This window comes from Sphaerodactylus townsendi, linkage group LG02 (assembly GCF_021028975.2).
Source record: "Sphaerodactylus townsendi isolate TG3544 linkage group LG02, MPM_Stown_v2.3, whole genome shotgun sequence".
Classification (NCBI taxonomy): domain Eukaryota; kingdom Metazoa; phylum Chordata; class Lepidosauria; order Squamata; family Sphaerodactylidae; genus Sphaerodactylus; species Sphaerodactylus townsendi.
In genome coordinates this window covers 160,421,760-160,439,066 of record NC_059426.1, presented here as the reverse complement: position 1 = coordinate 160,439,066, position 17,307 = coordinate 160,421,760, and the positions used below count along the sequence as shown (strand labels likewise).

The window sequence follows — 17,307 nt, the reverse complement described above, 5'->3', positions numbered from 1 at the left end:
CCTTGGCGGTCTCCCATCCAAGAAGTAACCAGGGCCAACTCTGCTTAGATTCTGAGATCTGACGAGATTGGGCTAGCCTGGCCCATCCAAGGCAGGGCTCAGTGGTCTTAAAAAGGATTCCATTCTGTAAAGGATGCCACGGCCCTCAGTTTGCAGAGCCTGAGCAAGGCTGTTAACAATAGCACATTTTGGAGGACATTGATTCACAGAAGAAGAGGAGTTTGGATTTATACCCCGCCTTTCTCTCCCGTAAGGAGACTCAGGGTGGCTTACGAATTCCTTTCCCTTCCTCTCCCCACAACAGACACCTGTGAGGGAAGTGGGGCTGAGAGAGTTCTGTGAGAACTGTGACTGGCCCAAGGTCACCCAGCAGGAATGTAGGAGCGCGAAAACACATCTGGTTCACCAGATAAGCCTCCGCCACTCAGGTGGGGAATCAAACCTGGTTCTCCCAATTAGAATCCACCTGCTCTTAACCACTACACCACGCTGCCGTGAGCCGAAAGCAACTTGACAGTACTTAACACAGACACAATTCTGCTTAGGGCTGCACGCAATTCCAGTTAGGACTACGTTGGTAGGATGCCTTCTAAATATGAAATATATTCACACACCACTATTAACTGCTCCATAACGGCACAAAGTGGCCGAGCAAATGCACGGGGGTTTGCTAGGAAGGCTTACTGTGGGATCATTGAAACATTATTTCCTGTTGCCATTTTGATGGCAAGCATGGGCAGGCAGTGAGCTCTTAAGTGGCTCATTTTCAAGAAGTTACCCTAAAGCTGATTGCAAGTGTGATTCAAGCCTAAGAGTATTATTGGCACAAATGATAAATGAGAGCACTTGGTCCCAGCAAACATGTGCCTCAGGCAACTTTTCATTCATCATAATTATTTCTTTTGTTACGCCGTTGAATGTTTCCCGGCAGCAATCCTGGTTGCTGTAAATAGCATCAATCTGTCCTTCGAGTGCCACATGGAGAGTGTGTTTGGTCCTCAGCTCGATGCTTCTTTTAATGTCTCTTTGTCATCTTTTGGGCACGTTATATGCTTAGATACATTTGAGGCCCCCGGAGGGCAGGGGATTGTAACTCCACAGTATGTTCAAGCAAGCCATTTCAGACTGTACCTGCAAGCGAAAACTGTGATGACCTTATCAATGAAAACATATTGAGCTAAATTAATTTTGAGCCATTATGGAAATTGCGGTCAAGCAAGCTACGTAAGAAAGAACCCTGCGTGTAATGCATGTGTTGCACAGATTACGTCAAAAACATTTTTGCAATTAAGTGGCTGAAGTGTTTTGCTCACACCTGTTCGGCCTCGCCAAGTTGCCATGACAAACATTCTTGTTTTTCTGGAATTCAGCCGTCAGGGATTACATCAACAGTAACAATTCTTTATTGAATCGAGACGTATGAGAGCCTATCAATAAGTTTTGTCCTCCCATGCAAGGAGTTGAGCTAGAATTGTGAAACTGGTATTTCCTCGCTCGTTCAGGGACACAGCATTGGAACAAATTGTCGAAGGCTTTCATATCTGGAATTGTTAGGAATTGTTAGGTTTCTGGGCTGTATGGGCTGTATGGCCATGTTCTAGTACCCTGTTTCCCCAAAAATAAGACATCCTCTGAAAATAAGACGTAGTAGAGGTTTTAATGTATTGTCGAAGGCTTTCACGGCCGGAATCACTTGGGTGCTGTGTGGTTTCCAGGCTGTATGGCCGTGTTCTAGCAGCATTCTCTCCTGACGTTCGCCTGCATCTGTGGCTGGCATCTTCAGAGGATCTGAAGTAGAGGTTTTGCTGAAGTGCTAAATATAAAGCATCCCCCAAAAGTGAGACGTAGCAAAGTTTTTGTTTGGAAGCATGCCTGTCGAACAAAACACCAGAGCATGCAGCTGTGGAGCGGAAAAATAAGACATCCCCTGAAAATAAGACATAGTGCATCTTTGGGAGCAAAAATTAATATAAGACACTGCCTTATTTTCGGGGAAACACGGTAGCACTTTCTCCTGACATTTTGCTTGCATCTGTGGCTGGCATCTTCAGAGGATCTGAAGATGATAATCCTCTGAAGATGCCAGCCACAGATGCAGGTGAAACGTCAGGAGAAAATGTTACTAGAACACGGCCATACAGCCCGGAACAACATTCCGGCATTGGAACGGCTTCCCCTGTGGCCAGTGTGCAACCTATTGACCATTCACTCACATGTCATCCATGGCAAAGGTTTAATTCAGACGTAGCTCTGCAGGTTCCCGGCATTGGTGTTCAATTTTTGACATGGTCTTTTGAGCTTGAGACAGCATGGCACATGAGTTAGCCAGAGTGGAAGAAAATCTGCACCTGCCACAGGCTCAAGAGGCCATGTGACATAATATTTGGTCACGATCTGATAGGAGCTGTGAATGCAGATTTTTTAAAAAATGTCTTATGAAAAGCTAAGTTCAGTGCCTTGCATTTGTCCCTCCTTTGGAATAAGCCTTTCAGAGGTATTAGTGCAACTGGGCAAACAAGATACAGAAGAATGCACAGCCAAGATAGCTATAAACGTTTGCTGATTGGATGACCAGCAAAGAATACTGCCCAATCAAGAGTCTTTATGCTGGCTGCCAACCACAGGATCAATTCTGGCACATTTCAGATCTTGTCTGTGTCTGAGGAGCCTCCATTAAAAGTATTTCACATTTATATTTTCAAAAACTCTTCATATTTTAGGAGCTCCACCAAACAGTCCCCGGCCCCTCTATGATGCGGCTGGCCTCCACCCGGGCCAGGGCTTTTACGGCCCTGGCCCCTGCCTGGTGGAACACTCTCCCTCCAGCTGTCCGGGCCCTGCGGGATCTTGGTGAGTTCCGCAGGGCCTGTAAGACGGAGTTGTTCCGCCAGGCTTTTGGAGTGTCCGGCCGCTGATGTGTGCCCCCCTCCCTCCCCCCTTCTACTCTAGTTCTTGTTCTAGGGTCCCTACACCATCTATGGGACCCCTCCCCCCTCCTTTGCGGAGGTTTTTAAAATTGGATTTTGTTGCTGACGCTGTTTTATATGTTTTATATGTTTAAATGCTGTATCTATTTTAAATCGACTTGATTGTATGTTTTAAACTGTTGTTCACCGCCCAGAGCCCTTCGGGGGTAGGGCGGTATAAAAAACCCAAAATAAATAAATAAAATAAATAACCAGTAAAGAAAGTAAAAGGTAAAGTTTCCCCTTCAGTCATGTTCGACCCTGGGATACCACTGTAAGCAGTGATTTCATAGGCAAGCCGTTTTTGTGGGGTAGTTTGCCATTGCTTTCCACGGCTATTCTTTACCCCCTAGCTATGAGCTAGGTTCGTGATGGCGAACCTATGGCACTCCAGATGTTCATGGACTACAATTCCCATCAGCCCCTGCCAGATGGCCATGCTGACAGGGGGTGGTGGGGATTGTAGTCCATGAACATCTGGAGTGCCATAGGTTCACCACCACTGAGCTAGGTGCTCATTTACCGACCAAGAAATGGATGGAGGCTGAGTTGCCCATGAGCCAGCTGCCAGGATATCTGACCCACAGCGGGCTTGAACTCCTGACCATGTGAGTAGCAGTGCAAGCACTTAACCACTACGCCACGCGGCTCCTAAATTCCAGTAAAGAAAAGGATTGTCCATATTTTCTGTGACAGCAAAATTGTCCATCCAAGTGACCTTGAGTCACAGTGTCCTTCTCTTTCCAAAATAAGTGTTTGTGAGAAAAAGGTGCTTCTTGATGCAACAAAGAACCATTTTGTTTATTTTAATACAGTCAATTTGTTTTGTTATTGTATCTTATTGATTTCCTTTCATCGCCACTCAGAAAACTGAAATTATTGTGTGAAGGAGATTATAATGACAGTGGCTTGAATCCTGTACTGTTCTCCTTCCCACATAATGACTTTCCACATCACAGTTTTAACTGACCGCAGATGGACATTCTTTCCCCCCCCCACACACACACACAAAACCCCACAGCTACGCTCATTTGGAGGTCTGGGTCTCCTCCCTCAGTGCATCATCAAGTTGCTTACCCAATCAGAGTGTAGAGTTATCATAACCAGTCAGGTGGCTTACCTGTTCCTAGGCCTTTATGCCTCATTCTGAATGTAAACACACTCTGCTTTAGACTTATTAAATTAGCTTTTCCCCTGCAGTCCATCATGTCAGGATGCCATTGCTGTGCGGGGGGGGTGTTGCTTTGCAGGTGCTTATCTACTGTCTGTCCTTGGAGTTCTGTAGTGAAGACGAACTCTCCGCCTGGACTCTTAACTATTGCTTTGGTTCACATGGGGGGGGGGGGGGCTTGGATTGCTGGAACATATTATCAACAGTTTTGGCGCCTTCTTGTCAGAACTGTCTTTCGCTGTTATTCTCTTGTCATGAATACAATCCTTGAACCCTTCAAGCGAGTTATTGTATGAATGGGGAGTTTGACACATCATCCGGTATATTGATGATAGGAAGATCACTTAAAATATTAAATGGCAACACACATGTCCGAATGACCTGAATTATATGCACAGTACTATCCTGAACAGAATTACACCCTTCTGATTCTATTAAAGGCAATAGACTTAGAAGGATGTGACCAGTGGTAGGATTCAAATAACTTAACAACCGGTTCCGATGGTGGGATTCAAATAATTTAACAACTGGTTGTTTACAAGTCCCACTTTAACAACCGGTTCTGCCGAAGTGGTTCGAACCTGCTGAAACCCACCACTGGATGTGACTCTGCTTAGGATGGCCCTGGCAATGACTAACACTATGTACAAGTGTGAACACCACAACACTATGCCTCAATGAAACTCAAATCAGTCAATAAATGATTAAATAAAGGGTGAAGAGCATAAAGGTGTCATCATAAGAACATAAGAACATAAGAACAAGCCAGCTGGATCAGACCAAAGTCCATCTAGTCCAGCTCTCTGCTACTCGCAGTGGCCCACCAGGTGCCTTTGGGAGCTCACATGTAGGATGTGAACGCAATGGCCTTCTGCGGCTGTTGCTCCCGATCACCTGGTCTGCTAAGGCATTTGCAATCTCAGATCAAGGAGGATCAAGATTGGTAGCCATAAATCGACTTCTCCTCCATAAATCTGTCCAAGCCCCTGGACAGATTTATATGCAAGGTCAATAATCCATTGACTCACATATCATTGACATCGTATTGGCTGATATTAAATGGTCCAGGCTGGGTGATTGGTACATATCTGTCGTGTGGTTTGATGTTTTAAATTTTTATTTATTTATTTATTTATTAGATTTTTATACCGCCCTATCCCCGAGGGGCTCCGGGCGGTGTACAACAATAAACATAATATAACATAAAATGGCTAAATCTTTAAAAGCAGCGATAAAACAGTAAAAGCTAAATCTCATAAATACAATACGAAAATACTAGCATAAATATAAATGGCGTCCAGCAGCTCCATATTCAAAATCCTCTCCCCAAGAGGGAGGAATGGCAGGTCCCGTTGAATGACAAACGGCCCAGATGTAGAGGGCCATGAAAAGGGGGGGGAAGGAGGCACTCTTAGCATCAATACATCGCTTTTGTATTTTGAACCCTAATATCCCATACTCTGTTTTTGCTCCATATAGATCTGTCTGTTTGTTCTCGTTTGTGATTAATGATTTGGCGGTCCTAGTTTAAGATAAGATAACATAAACTTTAATGTCATTGTGCACGCACAACGAAAATTCAAACATCCCCCAATGCACATTTCTGCAGTCCTCACACCCCATATTCCACAATCCCCTTCCAACCATCCCTACACAGCCACAGCCCCGTCAACGCAACACCACAGAGTTCGGCGTAGCCACAGCTCTAGAATAGAAGCTGTCTCTGAGCCTAGCTGTCCTTGATTTTATGATCCTATATCGTCTGCCAGATTGTAATATTTCAAAAAAAAGAGTATGCAGGGTGAGACGGGTCTTTCAGAATATTCTGAACTTTCTTTAAGCAGCGGGAATTATACAGTTCTTCCAAAGAGGGGAGAGGGCATCCAATAATTCTCTGGGCTGTAGTAATCACCCTTTGGAGCACCTTCCTATCTGCCACTGTGCACTGTGCAACTGCAGTATGTCAGGACACTCTCTATGGCACAGCGGTGGAAGGTCACCAGCAGTTTTTCATTCGGTTGTTGTTTTCTTAAAAGTCTCAGATAATACAATCTCTGCTGGGCCTTCTTAACCACTGCAGCAGTCTGAACGCCCCAGGTCAAATCCTCTCTAATCATAACACCCAGGAACTCAAAACTAGCCACCCGCTCCACTCGATCCCCATTTATCACTAAGGGCTGAATTTCTGACTTGTTCCTTCTGTTCCTTAAAATGCGACATCCTTAAAGCAAAATCATCCTGTGTCTGGTTCAGTCCCATCACCAGATTATAAAGCCCTTTCCCCCTTCCCATGACCACAGCCTCCAGCTATTATTGGACCATTCAGGACCTTTTCGTCCCAGACCAGATCAATGCCTTACTTGAATTTTTCACACATTAATCGTATTCTGCACTTTCCCAGAATTGCCATCTGTGCAGATTGAGTTGCTGGCTGTAAACCTTGCCTTTCTTTATATATCCTTGTATATTGTTTTTGCAGGAGATCTACAGAAAGGATTGCAATTTAGCTGCTCAGCTGCTTCAGTGTAGCAAGAATTACGACAGGGCGCATAAACTTTCTGAGGTAAGGTAAACAAAAATGCATATTTCTGAAATGCAATAATGTGGCTATGGCTTCCTACTGCTGGTCAGGGAAAGGAGAAAGCCAAATGTGTGAGTTTGTTGTTGAGTGTAGTCAAAGAACCACAAGATGACAGAGGGAAGCTACCGGGCTTTTGGTGAGGCTGGCTGCGGATTGGCTGCCCCCTTGTGAGCCCCCGCCATGGTTTGTCATCCGGCAATGCCCATACTGGTTACATCTTTGGGCGCTGCCAGCCCCGCCCCAGCTGTAAGACCGGCCTAAGACCGGATGCCACAAATATGGGTTTAGTTTGTTATTATTGCTACATATTGAATTTTAAATGTTTTTAGATGTTTTTAAAAATAATTTATTGGTCCTTACTGTACTGTGAACCACCTAGAGCCCTTTGGGGATGAGGCGGTCTACAAAATATTATTATAATAATAATAATAATAATAATAATAATAATAATAATAATAATAATAATAATAATAATAATAATAATAATAATAATAATAATAATAATAATAATAATAATAATAATAATAATAATAATAATAATCCCAAAAACACTAGAGCAGCACTTGAAACATCTTTGAATTGACAAAATTAACATCTGTCAAATTCAGAAGACAGCCCTGGGATACGCATGAATACTACGCCGATACATTAAAACTTCCTAGGCCTCTGGGTGAGGTTCGAATTGTAATGAAGGCCAAAAACCAGCTAAAGATCTGGCAGCTGTGAAATCTACAACAACAACAACAACAATAATAATAATAAGCCAGAATTGAAAATAACAAGCCAGAATTGAAAAGTCAACTACAGATCCCAAGTGCAGACTCTGCAAGGAAGCAGACGAAACAATAGATCACGTACTTAGCTGCTGCAAGAAGAAGAAGAAGAAGAGTTTGGATTTATATCCCCCTTTCTCTCCTGCAGGAGACTCAAAGGGGCTGACAATCTCCTTGCCCTTCCCCCCTCACAACAAACACCCTGTGAGGTGGGCGGGGCTGAGAGAGCTCCGAGAAGCTGTGACTAGCCCAAGGTCACCCAGCTGGTGCGTGTGGGAGTGTACAGGCTAATCTGAATTCCCCAGATAAGCCTCCACAGCTCAGACAGCAGAGCTGGGAATCAAACCCGGTTCCTCCAGATTAGATACACGAGCTCTTAACCTCCTACGCCACTGCTGCTCGTGCAGATCGGACTACAAGCAGAGGCATAATACTGTTGCTCAGAAGATTCACTGGAACTTGTGCCACAACTACCATCTGCCTGTGACAAAGAACTGGTAGAATCACTGAAACCTAAGAAAAAGGTCCACTGAAAAAATGAACACGTGAAACTACTCTGGGACTTCCGAATTCAGACTGACCAAAGGTTTTGGAACACAATACTCCTTGACCCTCACGACAGTGGAAAAAAAGAAAGTGCGTGGATGAGTTGATGTTTGCAATTCCTGGGTGACAGAAGGATTGATGAGAAGCCAACTGGGAAAAAAAAACTTCTACACGATACGCAGGGATTTAAGGATTGAACTACAAAGACTCCTGGCACAAACCAGTAAAGGTGGTCCCAGTGGTGATCGGCACACTGGGTGCAGTGCCTAAAGATCTTGAACGGCACTTAAAAACAATTGGCGCTGACAAAATCACCATATGTCAGCTGCAAAAGGCCACCCTACTCGGCTCTGCACGCATTATTCGTCGATACATCACACAGTCCTAGATGCTTGGACAAAATCCAGCATATTGATCTTGTTTGCTGTGTATAACTGTTTTGTATCAATAATAATAATAATAATAATAATAATAATAATAATAATAATAATAATAATAATAATAATAATAATAATAATAATAATAATGGATGAGGACAGCCACTGCAGGAGTGAAGTGATTTGTCTAAGTGAGCATTAATAGCTTGCTAGGAGGGGAGTTGGGTAGCATCACTTAGAGACATAGAGAAAGGGATTTGGCTTGGGATCCAAAATCAGGATGTCTAGAATCATAGGCCATTTCCACACGGGCAAAAAAAGCTGGTAAAACGACAGTAAAAACAGTGTTATGGGGGGAGATTTCACGCGGCCACCGCTGCAGAAATGACGCTGCAGCGATGCAGCAACGCTCCAGCAGCCCCTCAACGGTATATTCGAAAATCACTAAACTAGCGAGTCTTTTCAATAACGGCACTCCACAGCCGGCGTCGTGCAAAGCGCCCGCCAGGAATGGTGCTGAATGCCCATGACATCTACCCTGGGGAAAAAAGAATGGCGTTTGCGAAGTGTAGTCGCACGAAGCGCCGCGGTTCAGCCGATGCACTACCTGTCCACAGAGCAGCTGGCTATGCGAACGCTTCGTTGCTGCAGCGTTGCCAATAACACCTACAGCACAACGCTGTAATTGGCTGTGCAGAAACGGCCATAGAGATGGTAAACACGACAGTTGTAGCATCATCATGCGCAACCTAAGCAGCAGTATTTTTTCAACAGCTGGAGAGGATGTATACACCCAACCTGCTGCACTCATTGGTTCTCAAAGAGGTCTTTCCTTATCAGATAATTCCTTCTTAAATGGAGATCAGCAATTCTCCTTTATAGGATCTGGCTAGCCTCAGGCTTTGCCTGAATTTTTGACTTCTCTTCTAAGAGGACAAAGCAGCTCTCCCACACACCTTGTGGAAACAGTGTGTAGGTTAGGGGTTTATTTTAGCTGGAGCTCATTTCAGCCCACCCTACAAAATGTAAAACAATGAGAAATGCACGAGTTTCTCTGAGGGAGCATTGTTCAGAGTACATTTTGTTATCATTCAATAAACACAGCCTGTGATTTCATGCTTCTGGGTTGAGGTTTCAAAGTTTGGTAAGCTTGAGGTCTCCCTTGAAACTCTGCTGCTGGTGAGAGGTTAGATAAGGAGGAGGGATGGCAGGAGAATTCGTGACAAGAACAGAGATATTTCTACTTCTTGTTCACAATTGTAATAAGCTCAGTGGTGGGATCCAAAAATTTTAGTAACAGGTTCCCATGGTGGTGGGATTCAAACTGTGGCGTAGCGCCAGTGGGGCTGGGCGGGGCATGACGGAGGCGTGGGTGGGCATTCTGGGGGTGGGGCATTCCTGGGCGGGGCTGTGGCAAGGATGCAGCCACTGCGCCAGTCCTTGGGCAGGAAACGAATGCATGCAGGCGCAGGCTGCCACGCACGCCAGTGCACCTCCTGCTAGACTGCTTCATGTTCTGCGCGCTACTGCTGAGAGGAGGGGCTTAACTAAGGCAAAAATCACGTGGCAAAATCACCAATTAGTAACCCCCTCTTGGCACACACAAATAATTAGTAACCTACTCTCGGGAACCTGTGAGAACCTGCTGGATCCCCCCTCTGAATAAGCTGCTTCAGCAGAAATGGGAGGCACATATTTTGACGTAGGCCCGATAAGCACTATTAATTTCTGTTCTGTTCTCACAGTTCCTCATATCACTCAAAGCTAATCAGTCAATAAGCTAATGATGTAAGCAGAGTGATGTTTTTTGAAACAGATTGTTAGGAAAGTTTGACAAGGAAGTCCGGGAGAATTAGAAGAGTGCTCGCTACAGGCCTCTCACCCTTTCTCTCTTTTCTACATTTATGCGACCATTGAATTCGTTAAAATAAAGCCACTGAGGTCAGTTTGAAGCCACGTGATGCTGTCACAGCATTTCCCCCATACTGAGTATTTTCGTTCTGCACTTCCAAAAAGAAAAATCCTGCTGTTCCTCCCAGCAGCTTAGAATGGCATTCCAAGTTCTCCCACCCACTTATTATATCCTCACAACAACCGCCCTGTGAGACATTTGGCAGTGAGGTCCTGTGCGGAGTAACTGCATTACATTGCGCAGTTGAGAGAGATCCCTCTTAAGGTCACTCAGCGAGCTTCATGTTTTAGAAGAAGTTTGGATTTATATCCCCCCCTTTCTCTCCTGTAGGAGACTCAAAGGGGCTTACAATCTCCTTTCCCTTCCCCCCTCACAACAAACACCCTATGAGGTGGGTAGGGCTGAGGGAGCTCCAAAGAACTGAGACTAGCCCAAGGTCACCCAGCTGGCGTGTGTGAGAGTGCACAAGCTAATCTGAATTCCCTATATAAACCTCCACAGCTCAAGCAGCAGAGCGGGGAATCAAACCCGGTTCCTCCAGACTAGAATGCACCTGCTCTTAACCACTGCGCCACTGTTGCTCTCTGCAGTGGGGATTTCTGGTCCTGCTCTTACCTTCTAACCACCAAACCACAATGACTGTCAGTTAGCATCACTGCAAAGGATTGCCAATATCAGTAGGGAGGACTGGATGGTTTGGATAACTGCACAAGGGTTTTGGTGAGGAGAAATAAGCCTTCCTTTCAGCACTACTGTTTTGGAATGACATGCCCATGTTTCATAGCGTATTGGCCCACACTGGCGAGTGCTTCTTTGCCAGTTCCACAAAATGGATACATGTGAAGGTGGGAGTTTTAAAAACTAGTTTAAATGCCATAGCGCACTGTGTAGGTTGACCAGTGCAGTCTTTCCCCCAGCCTCCATCTGGCAGATAGACATTAAGTAGCTTCTGAAAGCAATAATTCCAGATCAGATTTGAGGTACAATGGGAAAAAACAGTAACTTCTGTGAATTTTCTTGATGGAATAAAATTGTTCAGTCATGAGATCTGAAACTATGTACAAGTACAACACACACCATTTGGCTGGCTGACAAAGTTATTAAGTTTCATCAGGAGTACAGGTAGAGCCATCAGCCAAGCTTTGATTCCTGAGGTGAATCCTTGGCCTTTCCTCAAACTTAGGAATCCCGCAATGAGGGGGAGGGGAGCGGTGGAGTCAGAATAACTAGCTACTTTTCTGTAGGCTGGAAAATTATTGAAATGCTGAATTGGGCTCTAGGTAATGGTAAAAACATAATTGCTGTTTGTAGGGGCTTGAGACCTGAGTCCACGTTTGTATTTGCAAACCAAAATCAAGACCTTCTTCTCTTCCTCCTATTTCAGGTTACTTATTAAAAGCTACAGGACAATGTGGGGGGGTGGAATCAATTTTCCAACCCTGTTCCCCTGTTCACCTACAGTATATCTGGGGAAAGTGAGAATTACGGGAATCAGCTACTCACCACAGCACGCTGGTCCATGTTAAATGGCTCTGAAAACATTCGCCGCACCAAATACGTTTTCATTTCTTCAGTCTTTTTTGTACTCAAATTAGGCTGGTAGCGAAATGTTAGGTTAATTTATTTATTTTATTTATTTATTGTTTAGTTTTATATCCCGCCCTATCCCCGAAGGGCTCTGGGCGACGTACAACAAAGTTAAATCATAGTTCGACTAAATACAATCAAAACTAAACAATTAAATTCCAATATAAATAAATTACTAGATCCCCATTTAAAACAGCGGTTAATACAAGTTTAAAATCGAATCGGGCTCCCAGCAAACCCATTTTTTTTAAAACCCTCCCTAAATGGCAATAGTTGGCAATAGTTAGTCAGAGGTTGGCAATAGGTTGGCAATAGTTAGTCAGAGAGATGAATGAATTGCTAGAATTTGCATTCATTAGAGCATTGTTCCTGCAAAATTGTTTCAACCGTACCCCTCCCCCAAAGCCTGGCTGCTGAATACAAGACCTCTACCCTCAAAACATTTAACTAACACTTGTCATGGTAATGAGTTGTTTTCCCGCAAACCACTTTTGGGCAGTAGAGCTGTACAGCAGCACTACAAAAAAAGCACGGACAATGTAGGTTCAGAGGGTTGTTCAAATTATACTTAGGGTTAGCTGCTTAGGTCAGGCTTACAGGATTAGGGTTAGAATGATATTTAGAGTTACTATTAGGGGGGAAATTAAGAGTGAAGCCACTTTACAAAATTAGAATATCAATAAGGTGGCTTACAATACAATTGCGTCTAATGGATTCCGCACTAAATTCCTGTCTGTGCCGGAGCTCTTGTCCGAGCAGAAGTGCTTCCACAAGATCTTGTGCTTCCACAAGATCTTGTGCAATCCATTTCTGGGCCATGAAAGGAAAAGTAATGTCTAATGTAATGTCTAATGTGTTGGGAGTGTGGCAAAAGATTTTGGCACAAGCAGAAGTGTGCTGAGTCCATTTATGTTTCCACTTGAACATCGCTGGATCCGAGCCAATGCGTACACAACCTGGCCGAGCCTTCTCCCATTCCCTCCAGCCTTCTAATACAACATACTTGCAAGGCAGCTGCTTCGCCCTAAAATAACTGGGAAGGTTTTGCAGTTGGGGTGTGGGGAGATCCACATGGTAAGTGCAGGTGAGGAGCAAGAGACAGCTGGCATCGGTGGGTGTGGCTGAGCAGAGAGAGAGAGAAGGCAAGGGAGAGAGCTATGCCGTGCAGGGAGATTTCTTCACTTCCTGGTATTTGGCTTGTGCTTCCTGCCCCTGGCTCACTTGGTGTGTTGCTCATACTTCTGATCTTGACTCTGAAAGTCATAAATCTGCTTCCCTGTACTTTCTGCCATCTGACTATGATGTCACCTGTCACATGCTTCCAGCTCACTGGATCCCATGCTGCCTACTGGGGGTTGAAGATGGGTCCCATGACTGGAAAACGTTGAAGGACACTGAGACACATTTTTCTCTTTCCTGCACTTATAAGAAATCATGCTGTTGCAGATTTGGGCACACAGAAAAAGGTCAGCTGTCAGTGGGGAGTAGGAGGGAAAGTGTAAACAAGCAAACCCCTAAATTTTCTTAATCCATAGCATTTTGTGAACTTCAGCTTCAGAATTGCCTAGAATAACAGTACAAGCGGCAACAGAATAGAACTGTGTTTAGGGTTACCTGGTCTCCCCTGGCCACAGGTGGGGTAGGATTTATTTATTTATTGACTCCTTTATTGACAGATGGAGGGGTTTGATTGATTGATTGATTGATTGATTGATTGATTGATTGATTGATTGATTGATTGATTGATTGATTGATTGATTGATTGATTGATTGATTGATTGATTGATTGATTGATTGATTGATTGATTGAATACCCCACTTAAATTTCCACTGATAGAAGGATTCATAAGAACATAAGAACATAAGAACTAGCCTGCTGGATCAGACCAGAGTCCATCTAGTCCAGCACTCTGCTACTCGCAGTGGCCCACCAGGTGCCTTTGGGAGCTCACATGCAGGAGGTGAAAGCAATGGCCTTCTGCTGCTGCTGCTGCTCCCAAGCACCTGGTCTGCTAAGGCATTTGCAATCTGAGATCAAGGCAGATCAAGAGTAGTAGATATAGATCAACTTCTCCTCCATAAATCTGTCCAAGCCCCTTTTAAAGCTATCCAGGTTAGTGGCCATATTCCAAACACCAATCACACGTTGCGTGAAGAAGTAACCTGTCAGTGCAATGTGATTTTCTTGCCTCCCCTTTCCCACTGCAGCCCAAAATGGCCCTTTGCTCCTAGGGACTGGTAGGCTCCCAGAAACAGCATGAGTGGGAAATTAGAGGTCTACACCAGGGGTGGGGAACTGGCAAAAAAAATGCAGCCCATTCCATCAACAGAAATCTCCTGCAGGATTTCCATTTCAAGAGCCATACTAGTGGCTCCAGTATCTGTGGCGTCCAGACAACAATACAGGCCACAATGGCAAAACCCAGTTGACATGTATCCCCCTTTCTCCTCCCTTCTTCTGTCTTTCACAGCTACCAACTGAATTTCAGGAACGTGTGAGCATCCACTTGGAGAAGCATGGATGTAGCCTTTCAGTACCTCTGTGTCACACATCATTTGCAGACAACATTCCAACTTGCGTCATTGCTAAAGTGCTAGAAAAGCCGGACCCCAACTGCCTGTCTTCACGGCTGTCAAGCCCATCTGCTAGGGACATGGCCTTCCAAGACTCAGTGGGAAAGCTTGGCCCAAGACCTCAGTATAAGTCTGACATCTACTGCAGCGATACCGCCCTTTACTGCCCTGACGAGAGGAGGAGGGAAAGGAGGCAGAGTGTCGATATGCAGGTCAAAGACGTTGGCTTTTTGAGGTCCCAGAATTCCACGGACAGCACTGTGGAAGAAGACGGCTTCCATTCCAGCTTCTCTCATGAAGCTTTTCCAGAATACGTTACCTCTTTACCTACATCCAGCTCCTACTCCAGTTTCAGCGTTACATCGGAGGAGAAGGAGAATGCCCAAGCTAGCACGCTGACCGCCTCCCAGCAGGCAATTTATATGAGCAGCCGTGATGAGATGTTTGAAAGAAAGCCATCTTCAGGTTACGACCACCAAGGGAGTCCACGGTTTGCCAAGTCGAAATCCATTCAGCACATGGAGCTGGCGGACGACAACGAGGACTCCCCAACCTTCACCAGGACTATGTCGCCTTACTCAAGCGAGCCTTATCATTTCTCGGCCATAACGACTCAGCAAGCTTTATCGGCTCAGAAAATGCGTAGCGAGTGCAGGAACACCCACCTGTCCGAAGAAGACCTGCCAGGACGGTGGAGACAGCTGAGTGTTGAGGATATCGGGGCGTATTCTTACGGAAACAGTGGCAGGCTTTCGCCCTGCAGCTTCTCAGAGCAGTATTATAGGAGCCCCATAAAGAAAGCAGACAGCCGAGCGAGTCCCATTTATGCTAGTTACAAAGCAGATAGCTTCTCGGAAGGGGATGACGTATGTCAAAGCAGGCTTGTAGACTCTTGCTTTCTGAGAACAGACAGTGGCTTGAATATTGACATCAGTGCTAGTTGTAAAAAGGACAAGCTGGCCTCGTACAAAACAAAAGAACTGAGAGACAAAAAAACCGAAAGGATCACCGTCCAGGTGTGCAGTAGCAAAAGCATTGAAGGGAGCCCAGTTTTGAAAAGAGAATATGTTGACGTTAGTCCAAACAGTTCAGCCGAGTCCCTCAACCAGAGCTCTATGGAGGCGTCGGAGATCCATCAGTCTTCCATCGATCAAGGAAGCCATTCAAGCCTTCATAGCAAACAGCAGCAATTCCAACGAACTGGAAGTACCGGCTTGAGCCGGAAGGACAGTCTCACAAAAGCACAACTGTATGGGACTCTCCTAAATTAAACATCTTCCAAAGCTGCAATAAGGAGACAGACCACAACGACGATGACAGAGAGAGGACCTTTGATACTTCTAGTGTACGGTAGGCTGAGAAAAGCAGGATTATTATACAATATATATTCATATTCACAATGGTACTGTTTTAAAAGGGAGGGGGGAAATTCCCCCCGTTATGACGAAAAACATGACTCGGCACTTTTCACACAATGACTTTTCCATCTTGGATACCAACCCTTAGCCCGCTTTTTTACCCTGATATATTTTTATAAACAAAATTGTATTTATTAGACTGTCCTTAGTACTCTCAAGCGCTTTGAGTGACATTTTTTGTCCCCTTCAAGTAGATTTCTTATTTATTTTTTGTGCATGAGGCCACCTGTGCCTAATCTCTTGGAGGAAAAGGGTAAGAAAGAGAGAGAGAGAGAAAGACCCCTTATCACAATGACAAACGAAACCCCTGTAAGATTCTTTTAAAATGTGGATGGTGTGCAGTGCAAGATATACAAGAATGGTGATGTTATTTTAAAAATAAATCTATTTTTAAATGAAATGGAACTGAAATGACCTGCTAAGTTATTTAATAAAGATGTATTTAGGAGGGAGGGGAAAAAAATTAAAAGAATGCACATACGGATATTTTGGTTTGTCTGTCCCACTGTGTTTCTACTCTGCCCCTGTATACTACCTCAACATTAATTGAGGGTTTGTCACCTATTTTTCTGTAGGCTTGCATTTATATTGTCTCAGATGCATGGAGTGTCATTAATTAGTACTGTATTTTGCATTACTTAATAAAAGACACCAGTGAAAATGTTCTGAGGTTTTTTTTCCCCCTTCGTTAAAAGATGCTCCAAGAGGATCCCGTTACCAAGTAGTTTTTTTTTCAGTAAAGTCCTGTTGGAACTCTGCTCCTGTTATTTTTTGTTACCTGCTGAAGTAAGTATATTCCTGCATGGCAGGGGGTTGGGCTTGATGGCTCTTGTTGTCTCTTCCAACTCTATCACCCTTTCCGCACGGGCGGTTTATGGCAGCCTGGGGATGGCAAAAACGCCGTCCCCAGGGAGCCATTCGCACAGGGGGCGCAGCTGCTTCGAAGCCGCCGTTTCCCAACCTCGCTTGGCAAGGGAAACGGCGGTTTGGAGTCGCTGCCGTGCGAACGGCAGCGGCTTCCAGGCGCCTTCCCCCCCCCCCCACCGGGCGACTCACCTTTCCTGCGGCCCTCCGGCGTGTCGCCGAGGCCTGGGGACACACCCCCTTTGCCCTGCGACCCTGGAGTGGTTGCGCAGGGCAGAGGGGCGTGTCCCCTGGCCTCGGTGACATGCCGGAGGGCCGCAGGACCGGTAAGTCGCTCTGACGATGGCGCAGCTCTGCGCCGTCGTCTCGGCCGAGTCTGGGACCGTCCATGCGAACGGTCCCAGAGAGGTCGGGTCGGCGTGGATTACGCCGACCCGACCCCTTCCGCCTCCGTGCGGAAACGGCCTATGATTCTGAGTAATTTTGTGCCAATCATCAAGGTGTGGCATTCTGATCCACTTCAGTGCAAGTGAGAAAT

The 17,307-nt window shown here is 45.2% G+C and overlaps 1 protein-coding gene across 5 annotated transcripts in view; it reads left to right on the top strand.

The window, feature by feature from the left end:
* Positions 1-16,566, top strand: part of BEGAIN (brain enriched guanylate kinase associated) — a 282,357-nt gene extending 265,791 nt beyond the window's left edge. For all 5 annotated transcript variants that reach the window (XM_048486196.1, XM_048486195.1, XM_048486199.1 and 2 more), the window contains 2 exons: positions 6,617-6,700; positions 14,385-16,566. In XM_048486196.1, coding sequence (XP_048342153.1) covers positions 6,617-6,700; positions 14,385-15,758 — 1,458 coding nt within the window. In that variant the 3' untranslated portion in view covers positions 15,759-16,566. The remainder of the gene's footprint in view (positions 1-6,616; positions 6,701-14,384) is intronic.
* The last annotated feature ends 741 nt before the right edge of the window (positions 16,567-17,307 follow it).